The 19,321-nt window shown below is 38.1% G+C and overlaps 1 protein-coding gene across 4 annotated transcripts in view; it reads left to right on the top strand.

Annotated features, from left to right (window-relative positions):
* Positions 1–18,652, top strand: part of LOC124154051 (protein PALS1) — a 236,979-nt gene extending 218,327 nt beyond the window's left edge. For 3 of the 4 annotated variants that reach the window (XM_046527545.1, XM_046527549.1, XM_046527548.1), the window contains 9 exons: positions 3,444–3,718; positions 4,889–5,233; positions 6,243–6,536; positions 9,013–9,212; positions 10,992–11,176; positions 13,751–13,915; positions 14,549–14,862; positions 16,076–16,321; positions 16,951–18,652. In XM_046527545.1, coding sequence (XP_046383501.1) covers positions 3,444–3,718; positions 4,889–5,233; positions 6,243–6,536; positions 9,013–9,212; positions 10,992–11,176; positions 13,751–13,915; positions 14,549–14,862; positions 16,076–16,258 — 1,961 coding nt within the window. In that variant the 3' untranslated portion in view covers positions 16,259–16,321; positions 16,951–18,652. The remainder of the gene's footprint in view (positions 1–3,443; positions 3,719–4,888; positions 5,234–6,242; positions 6,537–9,012; positions 9,213–10,991; positions 11,177–13,750; positions 13,916–14,548; positions 14,863–16,075; positions 16,322–16,950) is intronic. The other variant, XM_046527547.1, reaches the window with a different exon arrangement.
* Positions 18,653–19,321: the final 669 nt, after the last annotated feature.

Below are 19,321 nucleotides of genomic sequence, written 5' to 3'. Positions count from 1 at the left end.
TCACCATACGCGCAACGTCATATAATAAGCTTCATTCCTGGGGAATCATGGTGACAGACTCATAGCTCGTAAATTTGATGTAAAGTTAGTTCTCTTCCTACGCACATTCGATTTACGAACTTTCAGAGATGCCAGCATTCAAAAATTTCAAATTTCGAATTTGGCGCCTTTTAATTTGACCGTTGCTGCGCGGTGCGGCGTAGAGAAAATCGTACTCTGGACATAATCTGAACAAAGTATCATTGAATCCGGTGTGAAGTTAGGGACTGTTAAACGTTTCGCCCGTTGTTCCTTACCGGGGAGAGCGATTTTTTTCGGCTCCGGCTGCGTTGCACGCCCAGCTAGATCAGTTCGTCACAATCGTGTGTTAGCGCACAATTGTTATGAAGTGTTGCATTCTGCAGGATAACCGTACTCCTCGACGCCTTGCATACAGTCCGGCCAGCGAGAGTTGTTCGATGACGGCACAATAGGAGGTGCGGATAACCCTTCGCCAGCACGGTTTGCAGCCAGTCGCTGTCCCCCAAACGCACCTCACACCATCGCCAAGTCATACAACGTTGTCAAATGCATAAAGAGCAGCGAAATAAGCCTGATCCACTAAAACATGTCCTTTCTTCGAATCCACAAAACAAGTGATTCTTCCACTGGGTCCATCACGCTCGTCGTTCTTTCCGTCTCCTTTCTTCACGGAGTCCTTTATAGGCGTTTCACTTTCTTACCTGGCAACGCTGCCCCGACCTAGACTATTCTGCCTGTCATCGGACAACTCTCGGCGGCCGGACCGTAGGTTTATCAACTTAGGAACAAGGTCTTGGAACGCATCTAGTTCGTAAATCGGACTTAATGTACTCGGGAGGATATCAACCCTCGAATACGTCATGCCGCATGCCGAAACTGAAACGACTTTTCCTTTTTATATATATTACCGCGTAATTTAATCGCGTTTATCACATAAAGTTTTTTTCGACGATTCCTAAAAGAAACGTTCATACGAACTTCGTTATTATGAACCTGCGGTTTTTCGGTCCCGTGAACTTCGTAATAACGAGGGTCTACTGTAGTAGGAATTTAGTATATCCTGGAAAATTGGAATAAGACATGTATCTTTGCTGGGTATTTTAATCATTGCAATTCTTTGTTTTATAAAATGAAAATATCTTGTGATAGCCATGCTAGTGATCCCACAAAGAGCGACCCACTGGGGTGGATTAAGGTTGCTATTTTAAGGAAACAGTTCATAATTTAATGCAACACCTCAGTGTTTTATTCAGTACCTCGCTGTAATAATACATCTGAGGTCAGAAATGAGTAGAAAAGTGGCATTTAGATATTCATCTGTTAATTTTAAAGATTGTTTGTTAAGCTGGTAAATTAAAAACTTCATTGGTGTTCTGAGGGGGTATTGGGCCACCCTTGGGTAAGGTAGACCATTTAAATGATACCGAAACGTGTGAAGATACAGTGACTTGGCGACTGGGGGCCGCCAACAAGTATGCCTCTCATCACCCAGGGTAGAGGGCTGCAGCTCTTCCTTATATGTGCAAAGGTGGAGACCATACTGGTCGGTACAGTAACACACATTTCACCGCAGGCGTGGTAACATTTACTTTAACGGCTGTGGTACTGCGATGTAGAAGGCAAGGGGAAACCACCACATTATCATCCTGAGGAGTCGCAGCTACTCCACGTAATTTATATAATGACATGATGGAATTCTCTCAAGTAAAATATTCCGGAGGTAAACTAGTCCCCCATTCGGTTCTCCAGGCAGGGACTACTTGAGAGGGTACATCAATCAAAGGTGATAGAATGTTAAGGATTAGAACATGAAATAGTGGTTGCAATACTTTATTCAAAAATCCCCTGCAAAGAAGATACACGTGGAAGATGCCAGGAGACCTTTGAAGATTCCAAATCGACTACATTCTAGTGAAACAAAGGTTCAGGAACCAAGTGAAGGACTGCAAAAGTTATCCAGGGTCAGATATCGATAGTGACCACATCTTAGTTATGATGAAATACCACCTTAAATTTTAAAAATTGAAGAAAGCCGTGAAAAACATGTGGCAGGTTGAAAAATTGAAGAAGGTTCAGCATCAACTGGCTTTTAAAGAAGCTGTAGAAAAGAGAATAGGGGAGGATACGACCAATAAACCAGTGGAAGAGAGTTGGAAAACCATTAGAAGTGGCCTGCAGGCAGCAGCTGAGGAAGTTCTTGGTAAAAGAAGAGTTGTTATGAAAAAACCATGGATCACACAGGAAGTACTAGATCTCATTGAAGAAAGAAGAAAATACAAGGCTGCGAAAAATCAGGGCCCAGCTTTGAAGAAGCAAGAATTAGGAAAGGAGTGAGACAAGGCTGTGAGAGTGGAGAAAATATTAGCATTCTAAGATTTGCCGATGACATAGCCGTTATAGCAGAAACAGAGAAGGCATTTGGAGATGACATAGCAGAAACAGAGAAGGATTTGAAAAATATTCTGGTTAATATGGGTAGGGTAATTGGTAAATATCAACTGAAAATAAGCACGAAGAAAACCAAGATATTAGTATGCAGCAGAAGAGAAGAAGTCAAGACTAACATTAAAATAGGGAAGCAGAAACTGATAGAGATGGATGAATTCAGTTATTTGGGAAGCATGATAACTAATGACGGTAGGAGTAAGAAAGAAATTATCTGCAGAAATGCCCAGACGAAGAGAGCATTCCACCAAGAGAGAGGCCTGCTTACAGAGGGAAACTTAAATATGGAAGTAAAGAAACTATTTATAAGAACCTACATTTGGAGTATGCTCCTATACGGAAGTGAGGCATGGACTATGACCGCAGCGAAGAAAGCAAGGATAGAGGCCATCAAAATGTGGTGCCACAGAAGAATGATAAAGATCAAATGGATCCACCGAGTTAGTAACGAGCAAGTCATAAGAAGAGTAGGAGAGAAGAGAAGCCTCATGAAAACCTTAACAAGAAGACGGAACAACCTTATAGGTCACATCTTGAGACATGATGGCCTGATGAAGACAATCATCGAGAGACAAGTGGAAGGCAAGAACGGAAAAGGAAGACCTCGAACAAAATATATAGAACAAGTAAAGAAGGATGTGAAAGAGAAGAAATACGTAGGTGTTAAAAGATTAGCTGATAGGAGAACTGAGTGGAGAGCTGTGTCAAACCAATCCTAGAATTGTTGACCAGTGATGATGATGATGAGAGAGCCTCCTAAAATGACTAACTTTTCAATTTTCCAGAAATTATGTACTTGGGGACAACCAACCTCCCCTTTCAATCTGCCTCTGTCTTCCCAATCAACAGCCTTGCTTAGATTGGGTTGGTCTGTCTTAAGGCTGCAATAATGCATTTATTTTATGTCATATGTATGCAGTTATCATGCTAACATAAGGTCCAGACTTTACTCAAACATTCGCATTTTTCTCCAATAGGTTTGAATGAACTAGCCTCAGCATTACAGCGGCTTGCTGCTGCACTGCGCAAGAGTACCTCAAGCAGTTTGTCCTTGCGTGGGCTGGAAGGACAAGTTGCTGCCGTGCAGACCCTATTACTTAGTCAAGAGTTTGGCAGGGCCCTCTCGGTGCACAATCGACTGCAGGAAGTGTGGAATGGGAGGTTGGCGGCTGGCAGTGGAGTGCCCAGGGCTCCGCCAAGACCTCCACCAGGACCACCCATCTGTGGAGACACTCAGGCACTGGCCAGAGAGGTACTTTCATTGTTTACTTTTTGTTGTAATCCAATTCTACTGTGAATAGATTTGGTGTACAACCTGGCTGTTTTGCATGTGCTTTTTTAAAATTTCCAATTTCAACGATTTTGATTCCATTAACACAATAAGTCACCATCTGTGTATCTATGCTTTATGTTTTTACGAAAAATATTTCAAAGGTAGCAACATTTTCATGCAATTTAAACTGATTCCTTATCCAGAAATAATGCCAATTCGAGATATGATGGAATTAGCTTTATAATTGATCCTCAGGAATCAGTATCGCAAAGTTAGGGTCTACTATGTTTATTAATCCTCATCTGAAGAGCAAAATTGATGAGAATTCAATATCAGTAAATGTCTCTACCTTTTCACTGTGATGTCCTACTCCAGAAGGACTTTCCTTTTCATAGGATTCAATATTATTTCTTTCCAATCTCAATTTGAAGCTAAAATGGAAGAAGGTTTTTGCTGGTTTTAAATGTAACAGTGCTGATGAATAAGCTCCGTTAAAGTATGGTTATTTGAACCGTGGTGTAATGAAAGAAAAACCTTTTCAGATGAAGTTCAAAAATTCCTCAGAGGAGAAATTATTTGCCTTGACTGAATTCCATGTTCAAGTCGCAGTGAAGGAAAATGACTTTTCTAATGTAGAATTTTGAATGTTTTTTTCATATTTACAGTTACATCACACGCTACTCCACGGTTATTTCTGTGAATAAACCGTATCAAAACACTGTATTTATGCATAAGTGATGAAATTAGGTCTAAATAATTTTAAATTCAAGTAAATTTTTATTGAAGTTATCAGTGTATTAGAACATTTTGTGTGCTACATGTTCCCCTGCCCCTTTTGGCAATGATGCCCATGATTTAATGTGATCCCCATTTTTTCGACACACTATAATTTTTGAGTTTCAAAGTTGATGGTGCATTTAAGATGTCATGGACTCGAAAATGATGATGCATCAAAACTATTCATCTCATTAAATAAAAAAATAATGTAAATTGAATTTCATTTAACATGTATGTGATGGAATAGTCCCACCACAGCATCCTCAATGGTACATTAAGTTATACGTAATCTCGAGAAATGTTTCTTGTCCACGTTAATGCATAATAAAGCTCAAAGAATCCTTTTGTTTCTCTGTGTGTCTGTTCGTCTAGTGTGTGGAGTGCCTGCAGCCTTGCTCGCTGCCCGATGCAGCAGAACTGGTGGAGCTGTTGACACGCTACGAGACAGAGGGCCTGCTGCAGGCCCACGATGGACTCGCCTTATCTCGGTGCCTCAATGAAGATGGAACACCCCCTCCCATGCTGGCATCCACGGCCCTGCCGCTCCTCGGCTCCACGAATGTGCCCTCTTCCATCAACCCCACTGCCATCTCATCATCTTTGTCACTGCGGTCTTCCACCCATCATCCTCATGGTAGCGAGAGTGCCTCTTCAGCCTCCCATTACGTCGACGAGGACATTAAAATCATTAAGATTGAGAAGACTAATGAGCCACTGGTAAGAAACCAGAGAACTATGATATGTCACCTTTCATGAAACATCAACAAAAGCAAATCAAAGAGTGGATGTTGCTATCTGGATCAGAATATTATTCAACTTCCAGTGGATATACATCTGTCTGTCGGAGATCAAACTGATGCCAAGTTGTGATTTCTATTCCAAGTAGGGATTTTTTTTCTAAATAGAGTTAGGTAGAGAAATTAGATAAAGAAAACAAACTAGATATTTAGTGGTGCATTTGATTTTCCTCTCGATGTCAGTAGAGAGCAGATACTAACTCGTATCCCTTGGCCACCAAGTTTTTTTCCATTTATGTTATCAATTTCTGTGCTTAATTCTGTTTAGAAAAAAAAAAATACTTGTACCCCTTGGCTACTCACCCTATCAATTCTTTTTTTTTCACACAAATTCAAGTGAATATGTAATGTGTATTTTTGTGTGATAGTTACCCTACGGATGAGATTCTTTTGCTATCATGTAGTGAGATGTATCGATTAGTGTCCTTGATATCACCACCTTAATTGCTTGTATTCAAGTCCATTCAAGTACATGTATATATCCAATTTATTGCCAAAATAACAACAAAAAAATGCGTTCAAATAGGAAAGGAAGCCTTTTGAATGCTTGATATGCATCTTTTGCAATAAAAATTGCATTTAATGTAGGATGTCCAGATGCTTTCCCAATGTACTGTATTGTGATATTAAAGGCCATTTGGATTCGGGTAAGTTCTCTCAACACTGCTGGATGTTTTGGACATTGAATTGAGACCTATCCTCAGGGAGATACCTGAATGGTGAAAAAACTGAATACATAGTCTGAAATGATGGAATAAATGTAGGTTCATATTTCATTACCATTATGTCAGCCTATGCATGACTACGACAGGACTTACCTGTTACGGCAGCAGACTGACTGTTTTCGACAATTTCAATGGCATTAATGGCATCTATATCTTTAAGCTATGAATAGCTTTGTTATTTATTTTAATGTTTCATTTTCCCAGGGTGCTACAGTTCGAAATGAAGGGGAAGCCGTTGTCATTGGAAGAATTGTTCGTGGAGGGGCTGCGGACAAATCAGGATTATTACGAGAAGGTGATGAAATCCTGGAAGTGAACGGTGTGGAAATGCGAGGGAAGTCTGTGAATGATGTGTGTGACTTGCTCTCTGCAATGTCGGGCACACTGACGTTCCTGTTGGTGCCAGCGCAGGCGCATCCACCGTCCATGCCACACATGGGGAGCGATGGGAGAGCAATCACGAGGCCGCCTCCCCCGGCCCCCACCCGGGACACACTGGTGAGTGAAATACAGTGATCAATTAGTCAATGAGTGAGGCTAGTGAGTGTTGATAGCATTATGTAATGATGAGTTTGAAGCAAGAATTAGGAAAGGAGTGAGAAAATGCCTTATCTCCCATAATTTTCAACGTTTACAATTAGAAATCCATTAATGAAATCAAAGAAAAAACTTTGGGAGTGAATGTCCATGGAGAAAAAATTAGCATGCTACAATTTTCCTATGACGTAGCTGTCATAGCGGAGACAGAGAAGGATTTGAAAAAGATTCTGGCTAACATGGGAGGGCATTAGTTGAAAATGAGAACAAAGGAAACCAAGATATTAGTCAGCAGAATAAGATATGAAGTCAAAACTGATTAGGCTATAGGGAAACACAACTTGGAAGAGGTGAATGAATTCTGCTTTTTAGGAAGTGGAATAATTAGAGATTGGAGAAGCTAGAATTATCAGCTATGTAGTTCACATGAAGAGCCCTATATTTAGAGCATTACGTCCAAAGGAAGATCTACTTACAGAGGGAAAATTGAACATAGAAGTAGGGAAACATTTCATCAGGACTAACATGTATGCTTCTGCATGAGGCGTGGATTATAACAGGAGAAGAGAAATTAAGGGCAGAAGCTTTTATAATGTGGCACTACAGAAGAGTGATAAGAATCAAATGGATCGAACGAGTAAGTGATGAGGAAGTCATAAGAAGAATGGGAGAGAAGAGAAACCTCATGAAAACCTTGATAAGGAGATAGAGCTACCTTATTCGACACATCTTGAGACATAATTTTCTGATGAAGACAATAGTTGAGGGGCAAGTAGAAGGCAAGAATGGAAATGAAAGACTTCAAATAAAATATATGGAACAAGTAAAAAAGGATGTGAAATAGGATAAATGCATTAGAGTAAAAAGATTAACAGATATTAGAATGGAGTGAGAGAACTGAATCAAACTAATCTTAGGATTGTTGGCCAGTGATGACGATGTAAGATGAGTTGAATCTGTAACCTATGTATTCGGTTGACGGTGGCAAAATTCTGTTGCCCAAGTTAGATGACTATAATATCTGAAATACCACCTTTATAATTTAAAAATTAAGTACATGGAATTTAAGCTCATTTAAACTCACTGACAGAATGGAAACTTTTTTATTGTAAGTAATACTTCCATTATGTGCTCAGAAACGGAATTTCATTTCATTTTTCTGTTTGCTGGACTGATGCATGCCATTTAAAGATTTGTTGCCAAGATATAGATCAAGAATATTAAAATTTCCTTTCCATATGCAATAGATATTTATTTTGTATGAAAGCATATCATCATTGAATTTGTGGAAAAAAATTATATCCATTATGTACAGTGGAACCTCGATAAAACGACCCCCCACGGTGCACCAATAAACACTCGCTGTAGCGAATTGTCGCTTTACCGGAGGTGGTGCAAATAATAGCCAATATACCTCATATTACTCCTTTATTTTTATTTTCTCGCTTAGACGTGTTTGGTGTTTTTTTGGCCATGGTGTGTTCCATCAAATGCTTTCTATTCATGCAACTCATGGACGTGCGGGTATGCTGACGACTGCTTTCTGCCGCCCGAGGAACAAAAGAAGATCAGGCATTCGCGAATGCTAATGCCACAATATTTTCACCAAAATTAACTACTTATTTATCGAACGACAGTTTACCACATAAATTTGAGACTGAGCACTCCATTAACTTCATTTCTAACAGATCGCTAGCAATTACAGAGATTAAGGAGTCTTGGTGTAAGTTTTTCCGGCGGTGAAACCCTCGCTATGGCGAGAGCTAACACCAAAAGGGCCTCGTAAAAACGAAATTTTTAACATGCTTATTATAGGATCAATTGACGGTGCATCGGCTATCTCTCGTAATAGCGGGGGTCTCGCTATAGCCCATACTCGCTTTAACGAGGTTCCACTGTATAGAGCAATTAGTGGTAAAATTTCCACACTTAATTCACCATACCTACAACCATGCTTTCAGCTCATTATGTCATCCTCTGGGTCCTAATGATGGCCAGGGGTGGATTCAATATCAAATATTGGGGCATCATAACCTGGGTCCAGGGAGTATGGAATTCCCCACAGGCGAAAGGGGCATTCTCCCAAGTAAAGTTTTTGAAATATTCATTTTTTACGCATTTTGGAGCCTAAAATTTCATTTTTATTCTTAAAAACAGATGAAATTGAAAAATATTAGACATTTAAGGATACAAAAACTGTTAAACTAATTAAAGTTGAAACTTCTTAATAAAATTTGGTGGGTTATGACCCCTATAACTCCCCCACCAAAGCCACCCCAGACGATGGCATTACATGCTATAGTTGGAGGTGTCTCGAGTAATGTGGTAATTGTATCAGTGATTGTTGCATTCATCATGACATTTAGTTGTAATTTGGCATTTCATAGGTGTATATGTGCATAGCAACACTGAAGCAATCAATTCCTAATCCTTCCAGATGCATGTGAAGGCTCACTTCGACTATGATCCTGAAGAAGATGCTTATATTCCGTGTCGAGAACTGGGGATTAGCTTCCAAAAAGGGGACATACTGCATGTGATAAGCCAGGAGGACCCTAATTGGTGGCAAGCATTCCGAGAGGGGGAGGAGGATCAGACATTGGCGGGACTCATTCCAAGTCGAAGTTTCCAGCATCAGTAAGTAATATATCCAAAGTCACTAATTGTTCCTGATCATGCGTGAACAATTATTCCTCATCTCAATTACAGTGTTCACAAGATAACGGATAGATGATTTCTTTTCTTCTCTCACTGGCTTAGAAATTTTGGAAAGTTTATAACTTAAGGTCATTTTATACCAGGTGATTTCTCTTTGTTTTTGGAATGTGATGTGTGAAATGAGCCACGTTGAAAACTTTATCATGTAAAATAACGACTTCCAGCAATGAACTCACTACAGATTGAATTCATTCTAGAGAGATAAACCTGCCCTAATTTTTCTCAAGCATGTTTGACTATACTATCCTATCATGACTATTCACTGTAAATGCTTCACAGTCATGATAGGATCAAGTAGAGGTGAAGGGATAGGGGGTGGCTGTCCCTCGCGTAATCCTGGAAAAAGTCAAAAGATAGTTACTATAAAAGTGACCCTTCTATGCAATTTTTTATTTCATCTGCTCAACAAAAATATTTTTAAATGTTTAAAAGCCTCTTGTGTAAAAAGATGCATTATGGCTGAGAGGTTTTGCATACAACCAAAGCTCCGAGGGAAGTAGTAAACTTCCCTGCAAAAATGGCCTTCATCCACCTGTGATCTCAGATTGTAATAAAATGCCTTTTACAAAATAATGGACGTAGATCAGTGGCGGATCCAGATCAGGGGGGCTATAGCCCTCCCTAGGGGTATCCAATTTACCCTAGATTATAATTATAATTATGGGGGTCTGAACAAAATTACCTTACAGTAATTTTGTTCAGACCCTCACTACCTCTGGGAGGTTACTCCCCAGGCCCCCCATCTACCTCCCCCTTTGTTCCTCTGCGCAACTGATCTAGATAAATTGATATATTCAGGTTATGAAAATGTATGAATCGTTTGATTCTGCAAGGATGAAATAGTGCTACATATTTAAAGGCATGTTGACCTAAGGCATCAAACAATTTGATTGGATGCAATACTTAGATTGATGTATTGATGGTATGATAAGATTGATTGATTCACCCTTATCTCACTTGTTCCTTCAGTTCCATCATTTCTTCCATGCGTCCTTCATGTACCCAAGTACTTATTTCTTCATCCTTCCTGGGAGATGTTTCCTTTGATTTTCCCTCCATTACATTCCTCTCATAAGTACTGTGTCTCATAACATGGCCTTCACTCTAGGTCCTTCTCTGGCATATTGTGCTCCACAGTTGCCTCTTATGCCGTACAACCGTCTCCCTCAATATATTCAGACTTTATTCCTTTTGGACTTGGTCCATCTACACAATAAGGGATTTCTCACTTTTCTTGAGGAGTTATTTCACAAATAAACTATGATATTTTTTTATAACTAACAGAGCTATACTCATTTTATATTTAATTAATATATTCTTTCTATGCACTGAAACCAGTGGCGTAACTGTGGGGTGGGGATGCCCCCAAAGCCTTAGTGAAATAAAAAAAATATTCAAAACTATTGTTTAGTTTTTGCATATAATAACTGCATCTGCTTAAAGTTAAATTTTAACTGGCAGAAAAATGAAAAATGTGTTTCCAGGCATGTCAATTTTTACTCAATCACCCCCGAAGCATATTTGTAGTTACACTATTGACTGCAAAAATGCACAACAAGCCTTTAATAGCATAATATTCTACTTAAAATCTGATAAAGTAGTAATTTGTATGTTGGTGGCCCTCAACAGTCACATACTCAGTAATACCTGTGGAATAGAATCATATTTGTTATCATGATTTTGATGTCTATTTTTTAGGAGGGAAGCTATGAAGCAGAGCATAGTCGGAGACAAGAGAACAAAAGAGAAGGTAAAAGGAAAGGGAGGAACTCTGTTGCTGTGTGCCAAGAAGAATGCAAAGAAGAAAAAGAAGAAGAAGGTAGCTTACAATGCGACGTACAATGACGGTGGGTACCAACCGTACACTGCAACTCCTAATGACGGTGCGTACCAAAATCCAAATTTACTTCTCGGTGGCAGATACTACTGTTGTTCCTCAATGGCTCTCAAAAAGTGGCAGGCAGAATGTAGACTGTAGTTTGGAGAAGAGAGATGTTGCCCCATACTTTTGCTTGGACACCCCTTGCCATAGTTAATCGATGTTCCTCTGCTGAGTAACCGTTTGACATTGTTGCTTGTCAATAGATGTTTCTTGTTGTAGCCTCCCTTCCCAGTGCTGTATTGCCATTGTTAGAAGCTGCTAGCTTTCATTGGATAAATTTAAAAAAGAAATTAATATTCAAGTATTCTAATTGTTGTAGCAGCTTGAAAATTCTTAAAGATATATTAATTTTAAGCAGCGATTCCATGGGAGTACGTAACTATTTAGTGTGATATGAATAAAGGAAATTCATTTTGAATGAATGGAAAATTTCTTGAATGTGTCATTGTCACAGCTGACTTTACGTCTTGAAATGACATTGTCTGATTCTGGAATTGTAAAACTAACCCTGCCGATTGGAATATTTGTAATCTATCAGTATTGAAGCAACCTTATTCTCTGATAGATTGAATTGAATTCTTCTCAATTCCAGTCTAAACTTCGATTTTGAAGCATGCAAATAGCTCTAAGTGAGCATAAGTTTTTATCTTTTTACTGATGTAAATATGATGAGATAGGATAAGCTGGTATGGGGCAAACTTTTTATTTCAAATCATTTCAATGAGATGGGATTGGGGAATAGGTTTTGGAGAAATTCTTAAGGGCATTTATGTAAGTTTTGTTGTTATCTATTAGGAAAAGGAAGAACAACGCATTAATTAGTGGGGAGGATGAAGAATTTGTTTGTTTTTTTAACCAGGTTGTGGTTTCTTTTAGTATATTACCCAACGCTTGTGTATGCAGGGGAAAAAGTAATGCAAATTCATTATTTATTGTTAGATGGCAGAGGTTCTACTTTTGAGGAATACATGTACAAAAAAAAAAGACATGGCATGATCAATTTAATGGAAAATTTACTAGTGTAAATGAAATTGGTGAAATTAAGGCATTCACAAATTCAGGGCAGATCATAAAGTGAATCTATCATAAAGTGAAGACATCATTTAGTGAGGATCTACTCCACATGAATTTTTAGAGGGAAGAGTATGTATTTGCCAGTGAAACCTTTCAGAGTTTCCCATTTATCAGAGGGCAGAACGGAGATTTATTTGATCAGAAAATTTATTATATATTTGAGCAGGGTTATTTACAGGTTTCTCACTTGTGATTAGGTAGTGACAAATAGTGCTTGGTGTGAATGGAGCTGCATTTGTGGGATTAACACATTCAGCGGGGAGCACGTCCGTTGACGTGGTCCCGTCCAAGCCGAGATATGGAGCACGTCAATTGACATGCTCTGCAGGTCGGGCCGGCACCGTACGTCTCCTTACGTGAATAATATCCTCTCCCGAGTCTTCCAATCGTGTGCATGACCTTCAGCAAGCTTCCCTCTTTCGAACGCCATGTGCGCCATTTATGCGTATTTGAACGGAAGTTATGGTGCGGAAACCTCTCTCTGTTTTTCTTTCTTATTTTATCGGCCAATACTGACGACTTTCATGACAATCGGGCCAGCATTGAATGTGTTAATTGGATATTTAAAAAATTTGGTTGCTAATTATGCCTCTTTTTGTGTAACTGTGAAAATAAGGAACATTATATCATAACATTCTAATCTATTATCCTAAGTATGTATGAATGGCATGGATTCATTAGCAAGGAATGCAACTTTCACAATTTACCTTTTTTTCATAATGTTGTTGTTTTAAACTCTTTTCTATCCTACTATGTACTATGTTGATGTGCTTTTCTTAACATTTTTTTCTCATTTGCTATCAAGATATTGTCATGAAAGTGAGTTCAATGAAAAAATATTCTTTCCTTTGACTGCCTTTTTCATTTAATGTTCTTGCAAAATATACCTTAAACAATTTTGTATGGGTATGATAAGCACTTACATATGAGTGGTGATTATGGTAAAAATAGTTCAAGGTGCATATATTCTTTTAGAGCCATTAGGCAAAAAGTCAATGTAAAAAATTACCAATTTTCAATTCCGAAGAAGAACTTACTTTCTTGATAATCCTTTGTTGAATGGTGACCTCAAAATTGTTGTTGTACTAAATGTATGTATGAATTAATCATTTTCTCTGTTTTTCATGCTTGTTATTTATGTACCTATCTGGTTTTTACACTAAATATAACTTCAAATGTCATCCTAGAGCGTATGTGGTGTCAGTATATTTGTTTGGAAACTATTTTGAACCCATAGTACATAGCCCACCAGATCAATGTCCACGGTTTTGAGGGACTGAAAATCTACTTATCATATGAAGGGAAATGGTTAATAATTATGGATTATTACAGTCTTTGGATAATGCTCACTCTTCTCACTTGCACCAAACATTATTTGAGGGGCAATGGGTAGCTTGTATTTGGACATGTGTGGTATTCGCATTGCTTCTTCAGATAAAAATGCTGTCTACACGTCATTGCATCATGTATGCTTATACGTTCAACTTTTTTTCCTTTGTAGATTATGATGCAGAAGAAATACTCACTTATGAAGAAGTGGCTTTGTATTATCCCCGTGCCAATCACAAGCGACCAATTGTGCTCATTGGCCCTCCCAACATAGGACGCCATGAGCTTCGTCAACGGCTCATGGAGGACTCTGATCGATTTGCAGCTGCCATCCCACGTAAGATTTCACATACTTTTGCTAATTATTCTATAATATTATATTTAGAATATATTTAGTAAATATTTTCATTTCACAATCATTATCATTCAAACATTTGAAAATTTTAACCTTGGTGCTCATTTTTATGCTTATGCCCCAGACGGCACAGAATCCTCCGTATCTAATTCGTATGCAGATAGTATCCATTGACAAAAAGCGATGGGGCGGTAGTCAATGGATACTATCTGCATACGAATTAGATACGTTGGATTCTGTGCCGTCTGGGTGAATGCTTGTCGATACCTATATTCTTTGAGAGTACGCATACTAATCAGCCTTTCTGAGGTTTTGGTGTGATCTTAGTTTTATAGTGATTCTACAAGGGGTAGGAAACCATATTTTTTTAATAGGTATCCATTTTTACAATAGAAAATTAGAGGTACTAATAGTCTGAAGAAATTTCAACATTTCTGTTTCCACTGGTGAATGTGGATTGTTTGACATTATGGCAGTGGTTAACTGTGTGCAAATCAAAGTTTCTACTCATCATGCGTTTGGTTTCATATCCCTCCATCATTGTCACAGTTAAATTATTGTTTGGAAACCCAATTTGGTGACTTCTTTTACATTCAGCATTCTCAATCATTACAGATACGAGTAGACCAAGGAAAGAGGGTGAAGTGGACAGCCAAGACTACCATTTCATCTCCCGCGCTCAATTTGAAGCTGACATCATAGCGCGTCGCTTTGTTGAGCATGGCGAGTATGAGCGTGCATACTATGGAACAAGTGTCGATGCGATTCGCAGTGTTGTGGCCTCCGCAAAAATCTGTGTATTGAACCTCCATCCTCAGTCTTTGAAAATCCTCAGAGCCTCTGATCTCAAGCCTTATGTTGTGTTTGTTGCTCCACCATCTCTGGAAAAACTTCGGCAGAAGAAAATCAGGAGTGGTGAGGCTTTTAAGGTGTGTATTTATTTCTAATACTAATTTATATTCTTACTTATATTTTTCGGAGCTCAACCACTTTTCTTTGAATCCAAGGTGACAGTGGAAAAGATTAGAGGTAGAATCTGACTATTTATTTTAAAGATGGTAGTGTCCTTCAAAACTGAATAACACATAATGATGTGACGACATTGCAGAATGGAAATAAGAGTGGCAGAAATATAATGTATCAATATAACAAAAATGCCTCCAGAAATTCTTTCCTCTTATCAAGTGTTTCCGAAAGATAAAAAACAGTCTGGTTCAGGTGTAGCCTTCCCAATATGGCAATAATGGATGCCAGTTATAAAATTGTCCATAGCATATGAAGCATAGTGCGTGAAAGTGTTTTGGAGGCTTGTGGATCTGGCTGATGGTAGACTCTCCTTTGGGTGAATGATAATAATAATAATATGCTTTATTAACGGGCATAGAAACCCTGTACAAAATTACAATGTATATTTTTAAAAATATAAACCAATACAATAATATAAAAAAGAAAAGATATACATTACTTTATAAAAGGATGCAATCAAAACTCAATTTGGGAGAAAGCAATAATTATTAAAGTATCACACGTACATACATGTTAACGCAATCTGCCACTGCATGTTTGTATCCTAATCAATGTGATTCTGAAGGAATGAGAGATTGTTCTGAAAATAGGATTCAAAATGCCAATGGGAGTTGGAAGGAAAATATCTCTGAGAGCATTTTTAAAAATTCTCTTGGGCAATCATCAATGGAGATGAGAACAGATTCGCAAAGAGAGTTAGACAAGCGATTTAGGAGATTTTCCTTCCATATTTAAATAGCACTTGGATTTCCTTTCTTTGGACATAATCTACTTACGGCAATGAGTAGCTTAACTTAATTATTCTATCTCGAGACTATATAGTCTCTCGAATGTTTCTGAGTCCCAGCGAATAACCAAGGAATGGTGAAATGGAACAGAAAAATAATGAGGCTAATTCAAGGCTTATGAAAAGTTGTACTGATGGTTAACTGATACTTGATTACTTATATTATATCACTGTTATCATTTGGTTATCAATAATAAAAATTGTACGAAGTCATCCTCCACTATTTTTAAGGGAACAATTGGATAATATACCCACTTTGCTTCTGGAAGCTTTGCAACTAATCATTACAAAAGGCACTTTCTAATCATGTTTGAAATTTTTCTTTAAAGGAAGAAGAACTGAAGGATATTATAGAGAAGGCACGTGAGATGGAGGAAAAGTATGGCCATTACTTCGACATGATCATAGTCAATAACGATACGGACAGGGCGTATCAACAGCTACTGAACGAAATTAATGGCCTGGAGAGGGAGCCACAGTGGGTCCCAGCCTCTTGGGTCAAGTCCACGTAGCGTGTGCCTCCACTTTCCAAAGGAGACAGCCTTATACAGTATGCACGTCTTGAAGTATTAAAGGTGAGTCTTGAGTATGAATTTAATTTTCACCAAGCACAATAACCCTACTGCCCTACCCTCTTGCACCCTGGTAATGGTGCTGCTTAAAGCAAGCACACAAACATTCAAGATATTCAACAAACACTAAGGTACATACTTTCAGTGGTGCATAGCTAATATGTTGTGGTTGTGGAAAGAGCTTTGGAAATATGCACAGAATATCCAGCTTTGAGCTTGACAAATCTTGGTCAATGCTTTGATTTTTCCTGAGACCACAAAAAAATTAAAATCTTAAAAAATCTTTAAAAAATTAATGCTCTCAAGGAAATAGATGATCAGGAGTTTAGATGTGCCAACTACTCGATGCCCCACTGTTTGTATGTAGAGTTACAGACAGATAAAAGAGATAAATTACGAAGCTATATTCCTAAGTAATTTGTTTAAGTTAAGATTGGTTATTGGTCATTGGCAGAAGAAATGTGGCTGCTGGTAATTGAATTATTGATGGTATAAATAAGTGTTATGCCAAAGGTGAATTTGTGCGCATAATTTTGTTTCCCTATGTATAGCAATATGCAATTTTGTTTCACCTTCAGCAATATGCAAGCCTGCTGTTTACTGAATGAGTCTGTGTCATTTGTATTTTTCAGGTGCAGTTGCAGTTGTTGCAAACTTTAGCACCTGTGTGACTGACTAGCATTTGTGTGAGTGAATGAGCATGTGTAAAAGAGTGATTCTGTTTGTTAGACATGATTTGCCGCTAATTATTTGGTGAGGAGGCAGACTTGCTGAGGAGGGAACGTAGATGTGTGAGTGACAAAAGTGCTTCAAATAAATTATGACTAGCAGCGTCTCACTCCTGCATATAAAAGTGTCATCAGCTGTCCCTCCCACATATTTAATCATGAGAGATCGAAAGATCTGGGGTTTGGTGAAAAATGTGTGAGAATCAATGCAGTTTGACTGAAAGTGGGAGATCGATTTGGGAGTTGTTGGAATGCCGCCACAAATGTGGTACTTGGAAAATATGCACTCTTTTAGGTTTGTGACTGAATTTGGCATTCACCAATTTGTTGTATGACATTGAGACTATTGACAGTGCGTGGTCAGCAGCCTTGGACACTGAATGCTCTGCTTGGCCTACTAATGCTCCTCACTTGCGGTAGCTCTCCTTCTGACTGAGTCTTCAGCTGAAAAAAAACTAAAGTTTTGACCTAATGAAAAATTTTCATAGTTTGTATGTTATTTGACTATTCCTTTAAAAGGCTCTTGGGAAAAATCCTCATACATTCTGCCGTTTCTTTTTGTTTTCTTTGCGTTTACCAATGAATTTTATGTAGTTTATATCGACTATATCTGTGTGTGTTATCAATTTGACTTGTTAGAAGTTTTATGCAGTGCGAGGGTTTCACAACTTGCGAACAAAAATTACAGTGAGGGTTTTGCGGTGTGGAGGAAATACAGATTTGCACTAATGCCTCTATTAACACTTGAGAAAGAAAGATATCAATTATATTTCCTTTACACGAGCAGATCATTATTCCAATGTAACAGTGGTAGGATGGTTAATGCTCTGGCTTTGCTGTCAGGTAGAGGTGGATGCAATTCCAAAATGAAATGAATTACTATTCCCTATCTTGTCAATTTTTAAGTAGCTGGGCAGTGGATGTTCATCAGACTTTGTTCATTCTCTCATGCTGAGGGGATGAGAAATGCCATCTAAGTGATTCGTGCACTTAATTTAGTCCTTCCACAAACAGAACCTGTTCTTTGTGTGCATATTTGATAAATTCCTTTGGTTGCCAATGCTTATAATTTTGTGACCTTAGTATTTTGTCGGTGCCTGAGTTGCACTAGGATTCCGTGAGAGTAGAAAGGATCACTGAAAAGGAAGAGAATGATGGTCAAAATACATTCCCCCTTTCCTGATCTGCTAACAAAACTGTGAACTGGTGAACTGACTGGCAAGTTTTAAACCAACCCCTCTAAGGAATGTGGTTCAGATCAGGAGACCAAGTAAATATGCATTATCTGAAGATTGTACTTACCAGGTGTCTAGAAATTTGTGTACAGTTATTTTTATTAATAGTCTTTGGAATGTATTGTTAATAATAATCATAAGGGTAAACATAAAAAAATCTGCTCAACATTAGTATCATGATGCTTGTAAAAGAGGATGTATTTTGACTTGAAATGTGTAAATAGTGATGATTGTTTATATAAAAAAATGAATGTACTAAGATTGAGGTCTCTCCTCACTGTACTAAAATTGTATATTCAGTGCTGTTGTGTCTTCATAGTAAATGATACCTATGTAAATTTTAAAAGAAATTTTACAGTCTTACTAGCCTATGTATTTGTTTCGATAAGTACTTGAAAGATTTGGGTGTTCACATTTTATGAGGAAGGGAATGAGAGTATATTTTCTGTGCATTTTAAGAAAATATTTAAAAATACTATTTTATAATTACTGTGAAAAATTTAATAAAAGTGCACAAGAAAAAATGAAATCATGCACAGCTATCATAAGAGAACAGAAAAAGAACTGCAATGCAAATCCACGGACATCTATTTGTACTTCACGACTTACTAATTTATTTCAAATATATAGGGTAGCTATAGTTATGTACTATGTTGAAGAAGAATCAACATTTTAAGACAAAAATGACCTAAAATTATCATCCGCATCACAAAGAGACATTGTTCAGAAATTTAGGTCACCTTAAGGGTGGTCGAAAGAAATTTTTGAAGGCTTTACAAAAAATTTGGAATTGAAGGCTTTGCAGTAAAAATGACTCTGAAAAATTGCAAATGTACACCTGATCAAGAAGGTCCATTTTGGGCCTTAAAAATTTCTCACTGCAGGGCCTCACTGAATCCAATTTTACACACTGTTTTACACATCGTAACTCGAATATTTGATGGGAAATGGTCATGTTGATTACACACAGTCAACTTCCATTTCCTGGGCTGCTCAGATACAGTGGGGTCATTGTAGTGTGCAATATTGCCAGGGGAATA

Source organism: Ischnura elegans, chromosome 2, assembly GCF_921293095.1.
Source record: "Ischnura elegans chromosome 2, ioIscEleg1.1, whole genome shotgun sequence".
Classification (NCBI taxonomy): Eukaryota; Metazoa; Arthropoda; class Insecta; order Odonata; family Coenagrionidae; genus Ischnura; species Ischnura elegans.
This window is presented reverse-complemented; position numbering and strand designations above follow the sequence as displayed.